This window comes from Mastigoproctus giganteus, chromosome 10 (genome assembly GCF_048544385.1).
Source record: "Mastigoproctus giganteus isolate SK-2022 chromosome 10, ASM4854438v1, whole genome shotgun sequence".
In the NCBI taxonomy this organism is placed as follows: domain Eukaryota; kingdom Metazoa; phylum Arthropoda; class Arachnida; order Uropygi; family Thelyphonidae; genus Mastigoproctus; species Mastigoproctus giganteus.
Window position 1 is genome coordinate 196,524,876 of NC_143584.1, and position 9,438 is coordinate 196,534,313.

The 9,438-nt window shown below is 35.8% G+C and overlaps 1 protein-coding gene across 1 annotated transcript; it reads right to left on the reverse strand.

The window, feature by feature from the left end:
• Positions 1-7,965: 7,965 nt before the first annotated feature.
• Positions 7,966-8,865, reverse strand: LOC150079726 (uncharacterized). Its single transcript, XM_090383193.1, has 2 exons — positions 8,499-8,865; positions 7,966-8,426 (listed from the first exon to the last, which is right to left on the reverse strand). The coding sequence occupies exons 1-2, from the start codon at positions 8,863-8,865 to the stop codon at positions 7,966-7,968; spliced, it is 828 nt and encodes a 275-aa protein (XP_090239319.1).
• Positions 8,866-9,438: the final 573 nt, after the last annotated feature.

Genomic DNA, 9,438 nt, shown 5'->3' on the forward strand with positions numbered 1-9,438 from the left:
CCGTCTCATCTTTTATCTGTTTTCTTCATGAGAAGTCCTTCGATGACTTATCTCTCGCTTTGGCTATTTTCATCAGTTGCCTATCTCCCTCTTTCCTTTCCAGTTCCCCATAGGCCTCTTCCACTGCCCTCGCCTTTGCTATTGCCACAGCTATGTTTGCCACCTGATTTGCTATTGTATATGCTTCTTTATCTTCCTGGCTACTTGTTACATCCCATCTTTTCTTCAGCTCCTTCTTTTGTTTTATCACCGATTGCACTTCCTCATTCCACCACCAAGCTTCTTTGCCATCCGGCATCCCCTTTCCTGATGTTTTCTCCAACAACTCTTCACAACCTTTCCTTAAGAAACAACTATGTTTTCCACCACTCTTGCACGTCTTCCGGTAACTTTATTCCTTTTAGCACCTTTTCCCTGAACTCCTTCCTCAAACCTCCTTCTTTCAATTTCCACCACTTTAATAATAATAATAATAATAATAATAATAATGGTGGGCACTGTTGGCAGAAAAACACTTATCATCTGTGATATCTGTAGCATTGGGTTTTATAAACTTGCTATAACCTTTTTCCTTGTTTTTCCATTTTCCTAATAATTCTTAAAATCGGAATACTTAAATCTTATCAAGGATGTGGCAAATTTATAAACTCTTGGCCCTATTAACTCAACAAAAAATTCTAAATAATTTGGTTTGCTCCAAAAAAGCGCGTAATTTTGTTGCGAGTTCGCAAAGTGATCCTGTCGAAACGGTTTCGTTTTTTTGTAAAAATTGATAAATGTTTATTTAAATTTTATCTGAGAAACAATTTAAAAGTGTTCATTCACAGAAATGGTTTAAATACGTTTAGCCTTTAAATAATCTGTATTCTACAGGGCAGTGTACAGAAAAAATAACAATTATGTAGTAATAACTACCCAAAAAATGAATAGGAAACGAACACATGACTATTTCCATAATTATTAGTTTTATGTCAGTAAAGGGGCCTGTTGTACTGGAATCCATTGCTGAAATATAAACACGTATGTCCATTAATAATTTTAATCAACCTTTAATTACAAATGGTTTAGTGATTTCGAGGCTAAACGGACCTTTTCGTCAGCAAATTCTAACAGAATGGATACGTTAGAGACAAAATTTTAACGGATACAGTTGTACCGTACATTCTTCGATGTCCTGGTAAAACGCGTCGGCCCACCACTGGAAAACTGAGTATACTGCAAGCCAATGTGCTGCGGTCAGTTCACTAATTACAGCTCTGGCCACATCCCAAGCCATCTCAACAACTCTGCCCGCACCGTATTCTCTGCGGCTTGGAGCCACTCCAGCACAGATGAAGCTAGACGCAACGAGATTTCCAGAGTGAGGACAGACTTGGTCAATTGTGACTATCCATACCACATATTGCAAAAGTGCTTTTTGCAAGCGCAGGAACTAGCGATCCACCCGAGACCGCCATTAATTCATGACAATGTACCTGCCGCCTACATTCCCTACTGTCCGAGCATGTCGGGCCAGATTTCAAAAATCCTTCGAGAATACAACATAAAATGCGTGCAGCTACCTGTAGAAACTTGCATTCGCTGGTTTCCAACGTGAAAACTCAAGTCGCCCCCTCTCTTGCGCAGCTCCTTCTTAATCAATACCGCATAATCTGCAAAGATTAAGACAGCTGCTACATAGGGGAGACCTCAAGAAGCCATCAAGTCAGCCGTGCAGAATACGACAGATCGTTCTGCCTTGCTAAGTCGACCAGAAGTGTTTCGGAATCGCGGAACACAGCAGGTCGACCTACCATGACCTTAATCCCAAGTGCGATTTCGAAGTGATTGACCACTCCGACCCTTTCGCCACTGCCTCGGGCTAGGGTCGTTTAATATATCACTTAACTCAAGAACTGTTGGACAGACAACTCGAGTAGTCGAAACCCGCTAATATTAACTGGTCTCGACTACTCAAGTTGTCATTCCAACTGCCTAATAAAGCTTCGAGACTCTACGATCTGCAGATATTTTTAATCTATGTAATTCAAGAACTAAGAACCGCTGTAAAGAAACGAAACTACACGCTTTCTTAGATGCAACTGTTTTGAGACTAAATAATGAACACCAATCTATTGGTCAAATGGCCAACCTCGTGCTCACGCGCGCATCATTGGGCGCACAACTATATCCTTTTAAATTTTGCCTCTAACGGTTAGCATTTGCTGACGATGAGGCCGTTTAGCCTTGAAAGCTACAAACCATTTGAAATTAAACGTGTATTAAAATTTTTACTGGACATACGTATTTATATTGGTTTTATTTTTAATAATCACTCGTTAATGAAAATCACATTGAATCCACATAAACCGTGATGGCCTGGATTGTCAGTTCATCAAAGGTTCCAAAATTTCCAAATGGACAATTTACGATCTAATTATTTCCAACAATATCAAATTATAAGCTTAAATTTTATCATATAAAATAATTAAAATTAACTCGTTGGATGTCGTCATAACATTTTACATGAACAGCCCATTGCAGTTTATTAATTTATGTCATTCAATTATAAATTTGGTATTTCATAAAGAAAAAGTTCTACAAAAGTTTTATGCTAAAAGAAGTTTCATTGACTTAGAGTGATTTGGGAACAAGGAGTACAAAGCAAATGTGCAAAAAGTGCTTATTCAGTGCACCTTGTAAATCATGGAAAAACAAAGAGTGAAAAATATGAATTTGGCTTACCTATCCAGTCAAGCATGAAACTCGCTTCAAAAACTATTGAAAGGTGTTAAACACGTGTCACTGGGAAATGTTAAGCCCTGTGTTGTTAAAGATAGAGAGGAAAATTGTCATGATTTCTCTTTTTAAAGATCACTTGTATCAAAGCAATATTAATTGATCAATAATGGATTCATTGACCATTCTGAACTACGTATACCTTAATGATAAATAACCATATAAATTAGAATAAGGATTAAAATAAAAAATAAAAATAAAATAATGCCAGCAGCATGGCAAGACAAGAGCGGAAAAGGTCTTGCCGTACTGCTGGCATTATTTTATTTTTATTTTGATCCTTATTCTAATTTATATGGTTATATTTCAAGCATCATGTAGAAGAATATGCTTTTTGCTGCCTCTGATGTATGCTATACCCTCCTTTTTATTTTATTAAGAAATATTCCGTTTCTAACATTATTTAAATATTAATGATAAATAATATATAGATCTATAATTCGGTTTGAATTCTATTATCTGGTGAATTCCACACAGCTGAAGTATTTGTCAAACATTTGTGAAGTATTCAAACTATTAATATGGAACCTTTGGTTTCATTTCCTGGTTGAGATCTACTGAGCAATGAGGATGACCAAAACTCAGCATTGAAGAATATGAAAAATGACAATACAAAAGACCTAGTTGACTCTCCAACCATATTTTGGAAACAGTCTAATTCAATTTTTTCAAGCCTTACATATATCAAAATCAACATTGCTTTGGTCATTAACAATCAAGTGAAACCTGAACCTTTTATTCAACTCGGTGTATGTATGTATGTGTTCTCTAGGAGACCTATGCTGCTAGGATCTTTGGCCCCATACAATTAATTATACACTAAGTTTGGCTATTATGTTCTGGCGCCCCAAGTAGTGTGATATCTTCTTGGTTATGCAGCTGTCATAATCTTGTATACCATTGGGATACAACTGATAGGCCTGTCTGGATTCTGTTGGGTCTCTGTGGGGTTATTATTTTCATTATTAATTAAATTAGTTTTGTTTCTTATACTGGGCATATGTCTTTATTCTTGCTTTTAATTTTATGAATTAAGTGTGCTCTTTTTATATATATTGCAGGACCTTTCATGTGAAGATATTACTAATTCAATTTGAATTGGACTACTCTTAATTCAAATCTTTCTTATGAAATGAGAAAATTCATAAATAAAAATGTAATGATAACTCAAATAATGATCTAAATAAAAGAATGCTAAATTTGTTTTGCTAAAGAAAATAACTAACCCAGCAAAAAAACAGTCAAAATTTAGTCACAGAGAATTGTCTTCCAAATTTTTCATTCATTCTAGATTTTTTGTATTTCTGTGAAGTGCATAAAAAAATGCATTGGATACTCCCATAGACAATGGAAATTCCGGCAACATGTTAAAACGCTTAGACAGTGGAAGCCCCACTTTCAGGGCATAGAAACAGTTCGAAACATTGCGAAGAAAAAAAAGTCCTGGAGCATTTTCTAAAGTTTTGTGTTTGCATTGGACAATATATGAATTCGCAGATTATTAGTATATAATTTTCGTAATTTATTGTTATTCCAATACGAAAAAGAACACGAAGAACAATGGATGAATAGCAAACCATAACCTAAGTAAAAGTTTCGGCAAATTTTAAAAAATTGCTACAGTAGTCGTGTGGTAACTTGAAATGCAGCTATTTTTCTTTTCCTCTGGTTCAAATCCCATGTTTTCAGACCCTGTTATTTTGTTTTCCCCTCCTTTTCCTCCCCACATATACTTCCAATTCATTTCTCTGGTAAAGTATGGAAATTTACTTCTTTTCACCTAAATAAAATTATTTAATTAGTAATAAATTTTAATATTTTTATAAGTCATGGCCAATCATGCATAAAATAGCTTAGGAGGTTAAGATGCCATTTGCAATAGACATTTATAAATTCAGATTTGTTATCTACACTATTGGATTCATGAGGTTAATTATAGCAGGTTTCAGTAAAATGAAGCCATTGCACCTGTCTCACTGAATTGAAACCGTTTATTTTCACCACACCGAAATCCAGTAGTGTGTTTATATAAAATTATGTATTTATTAATGTTTATTGCAAATGGCACTGTCATCTTGAATCCAGAAAGTTGCAATCCTTCAAGATTGCAACTTTCTGGATACCAGTAGGATAGTCAAAGTTCCTGGATCTACAGTAACACGACACATAACTGCTACCCTGTGGATTTGGTAGTGCCACATGTCGCGGTGTGTAAACCTAGGGCTTACAATACCTGGATACCGGTTATTTTTTTCCGGTATTGATACAAAAAATACCGGTTTTTCGGTACTAATTTGAAATTAATAATTGTTTCTAATTTAATCACATAAAGGTTATAAAAACACCTTTATGTGATTATGACGTCGTTATCTCTACTTGCAAATGTTCGATAAATCATTGCTAGGACACCATGCAACATTGAAACTTGTCCACAATTCTCGGTCAACTTCATGTCTCATTGAACCCTAACCCCCAAGTCCCGTTTCTCCATTACTGACTTTAGTTCAACTCCACCAAGTGTATAAATTATTTTTTGATGATTTGATTTTGAAGATGATTTCAGAATTTCTCTTGGTGACAATTTTGGGTGATTGAAAGACTTTTTTGTAGTATGAACTCTGAGATGTTTTACGAAATATACTTTGAATAAGAAACTCTAGCCACAAGTTAAGCAGCTCAAAGGATTTCACCCAATATGGACTTTGAGATGAATTTTAATCTTCCCATTCATTGAGAATTTCTGAGCACCGGTTGAACAGCTGATTTGTTCCCCTTAGTGTATTCTGTGAGTTGTGTTTCAAGATATTTTATGAAATTGCAGGTATTTCTGAAGTTTTTCATTCTTTAAACTTTTTATCGCAAATTTAAAGCAAACTGATTTGTCCTTATTATGAATTCCTAAATATCCTGAGGGGAAATCTTCAGTGCGTAGTCGCAGATGTATAATGCTACGATATAGAAAGACTGGGTGTCTGTTTTGACTACTGATACTTGGTAAAACTCCTTCAGCAGTGTTAATTCACTTGGATACCTTGTACAAGACGAGGTCAACCAGAAAATATAAATAAATTGTCACATATTGAAGATTTCGGGTTATGAATACATATGGAAATACGTATAGTATTACTTTTTTTACCATTTGGACCCTGAATCTGTGTGAATAAATTCAAATTAATGTCCAGTTCAGGAAACCTCGCGAAAAAGTTCTTGAAGTCATTGTCGAGGTGTATGTTTTCTAGACGTTTTTTTAAATTTCATCATAATTCAAGTTGAATACCTTCGAATGGTTCCTAAGTGTTCCTTCTAAAAGAAAAAAAAAAGTTCACGTGTCCTTTATTTGAAGTGTATAAGTCACTATTGGAGTATAGGTATTCTGTCGCATTTATTCCTACTACAGCTGCATTCAACTTTCCCTTCCACTCATCTGTATTCCACTGAGATGGTTGGCTTTGAAACATCAGTGAGTTACTTTGATTTCACAATTGTGGCACTTCTAAAACGTACTCCAATAATCACAGCTTTCTGAAAATCGAAAAGAAGAACTGTGTTTCCCAAGACCGGATCGATTAAGTAGTCATAGGAAAGCGGGTAGAAGGTACCTGACAGCAAGAAAGTTCATGTTACCACGTATCACCTTATATTTACATACCTCGCATTTAATTATCTGTATACGTCAATTACAAAAGGTTTTTAAATTTCTAGCCACTGAGTGTACAAGAAAGTCACCATGGAAAAAGACTTGACAGACAAGGAAGTGATCGAAGATGACACACAGCCCAAAAGAAGAATCTTAAAATAATGTCAATTTTAAATTAAAAAAAAAAAAAAGAAAACTAAACGAGCCTAAATAATAAACGTTCTCTTTATATTCCTCTACCATCACCTAATCCAGAAAATTGTACAACTAATCATTTTGTCAATTTTACAAACAATACCATGGTTTGTAGCTGTTACAGGTGTTTGCCGCATGGTAGATTCAAACGCGTGTGCTGTTCTAGTTTCTTTACCCACATCTTTCTAATTGTGAGCATCTTTCGGATGATCAGAGAGGTAGAAACAACACATCTTGCAAAATGCAAGCTTTTCGTAATTCAGAGAGAGTATGTAAATATGGAGCTGGAGTAGATAAATTAGAATACTGATGAATGAAAAGCGGCAGAGGAAGGAGGCGATTTTAGATTATGATTCAAGCAGACAATGTGGTTGTCAATGTGGTAGGTAGCAACTAGGACCGGTGGTATTCTGTCCACAATATATGAAACATTTTGTAGCAGAGATAGTGAGGGTTATAATTCAACTATTCGATTGTATAGGAGTATATATTGTTCGTTGGGACCGAGCCACAGTGAGGTTACGGAAATTCAAAGGCCACCATGATTTTCTTTTAAATTTGATTAAAAGAAACAATTTTAATTTAATTAGTTATCCAAATCAATAAAGTATTAAAACAAAAATATAACAGAAGGTTGTTTTAAAGAGAAAATCAACAATAATACAGTGCGATTTAATTTTATCATTCTACAGATTATATTTATTGAAAGTATCAAAAAAAAAAAAAAATTCATGCATACAGATAAGATAAAGCATATTTCTGATTTTATTCAATGCGTTTCATTTTTCGAAATGAATTCACTATGGTGCCGCTGTTACCTGTGCACCAATTTTGACCGTACATTATGAAGTGCTTGAAAAAATTAGTATTCCTTTATTCTAGGATCGAATCGTACTATGTTCTATGAGAATCTTCTCTTTTTGAGATCATCTTAGCAATTCTCTGTGGACGTCTTCTCACAGTTTGAAGAGGTGAGTGGTTTTTCTCCAGATTGAGATGGTTTCTAAAGTTTCCACTCTCTGAGGAATTCTCCCCACAAGTTTCCCAGTTGAAAGATTTTTCTCCAGCATTAATTCTGACATGACGTCTGAGACTCGCTGAGTGTGAGAACTTCTTCTGACATGATGGACAGCTGAAAGGCTTTTCTCCAGTATGTACTCTGAGATGACATTGCAGGCTTTGTTTATATGAGAACTTCTTCTCACACATTGGACAACTAAACGGTTTTCCCCCACTGTGAATTCTGACATGGCTTCTGAGACTCGCTGACTGTGAGAACTTCTTCTGACATGTTGGACAGCTGAAAGGTTTTTCTCCAGTATAAATTCTCAGATGGTTTTGCAGCATGTTTTTACCTAAGAACTTCTTCTCGCAGCTTGGACAACAGAAAAGTTTTTTCCACTATGAATTCTGAGATGAGATTGAAGGTTGCTTTTATTTCGGAACTTCTTCTCACAGCTTGGACAACTGAAAGGTTTTTCTGCACTATGAATTCTGAGATGATATTGAAGGCTGCTTTTATTTCGGAACTCCTTCTGACATGTTATACAACTAAAAGGTTTTTCTCCAGTGTGAATACTGAGATGAGATTGCAGGCCTGATTTCTGAGAGAACTTCTTCTCACACATTGAGCAACTGAAAGGTTTTTCTCCCGTATGAATTCTGATATGGCGTGTGAGCTTCGCTAACGATGAGAACTGCTTCTCACATGTTGGGCAGGTAAAAGGTTTTTCTCCAGTATGAATTCTGAGATGAGATTGCAGGCCTGATTCCCGAGCGAACTTCTTCTCACAGATTGGGCAAGTGAGAGGTTTTTCTCCAGTATGAATTCTGAGATGATATTGCAGACTGGTTTTACGTGAGAACTTCTTCTCACAGCTTGAGCAGCTGAAAGGTTTTTCTCCACTGTGATTTCTGAGATGATATTGCAGGCTGCTATTATTTCGGAACTTCTTCTGACATGTTGGACAGCTAAAAGGTTTTTCTCCAGTATGAATTCTGAGATGATAATTCAGGCTGTGTTTACTTGAGAACTTGTTCTCACAGATTGGACAGCTGAAAGGTTTTTCTCCACTATGAATTCTGAGATGATATCGCAGGCCGGTTTTATTTGAGAACTTCTTCTCACAGCTTGGACAACTGAAATGTTTTTCTCCAGTATGAATTCTGAGATCATATTTCAGGCCGGTTTTCCTTGAGAACTTCTCACAACTTGGAAAACTGCGAGGGTTTTTCTCCAGTATCAATTCTGACATGGCGTCTGCGGTTCGCTGAAACAGAACTTCTTATGACATGTTGGACAGCTGAAAGGTTTTTCTCCAGTATGAATTCTGAAATAATTATGGAAGCCGTTTCCATGTGAAAACTTCTCACAGCTACGACTCCTGAAAGGTTTTTTCTCGATTATGAAATTTGAGATGTTTTCTGAGTTGTTCTGTCTTTTGAGACCTTCTTTTCACAGGGTGAGCAGATGAATGGTTTCTCCTTAATTTCATCCTCAGGTCAATTTTTGGGATTTGTTTTGTGAAAACTTCTCATTGCTTTAACAGCCAAACGGTTTTTCTCCCCTAGGAGCTCTGAGATATTGTATGGTAAACTGTTTGCACGCGAGTAATGTTTAACACAATTTAGACACATGAAGCGTTTTTCAGCAAGTAAACTTTGCGATAACTTTTACGTCTTCGTTTTACTGACAATTACTAAGCACTGTTTGGTCAGGTGAAAATCTCATGAAATGTTATCTGAACTCAGAACTTCTTCCACATAACCTCACAAAAGGAATGTCTCTCCTTTCGGTCTGTATTTGATGTGTAAATTAATTTTTTCGT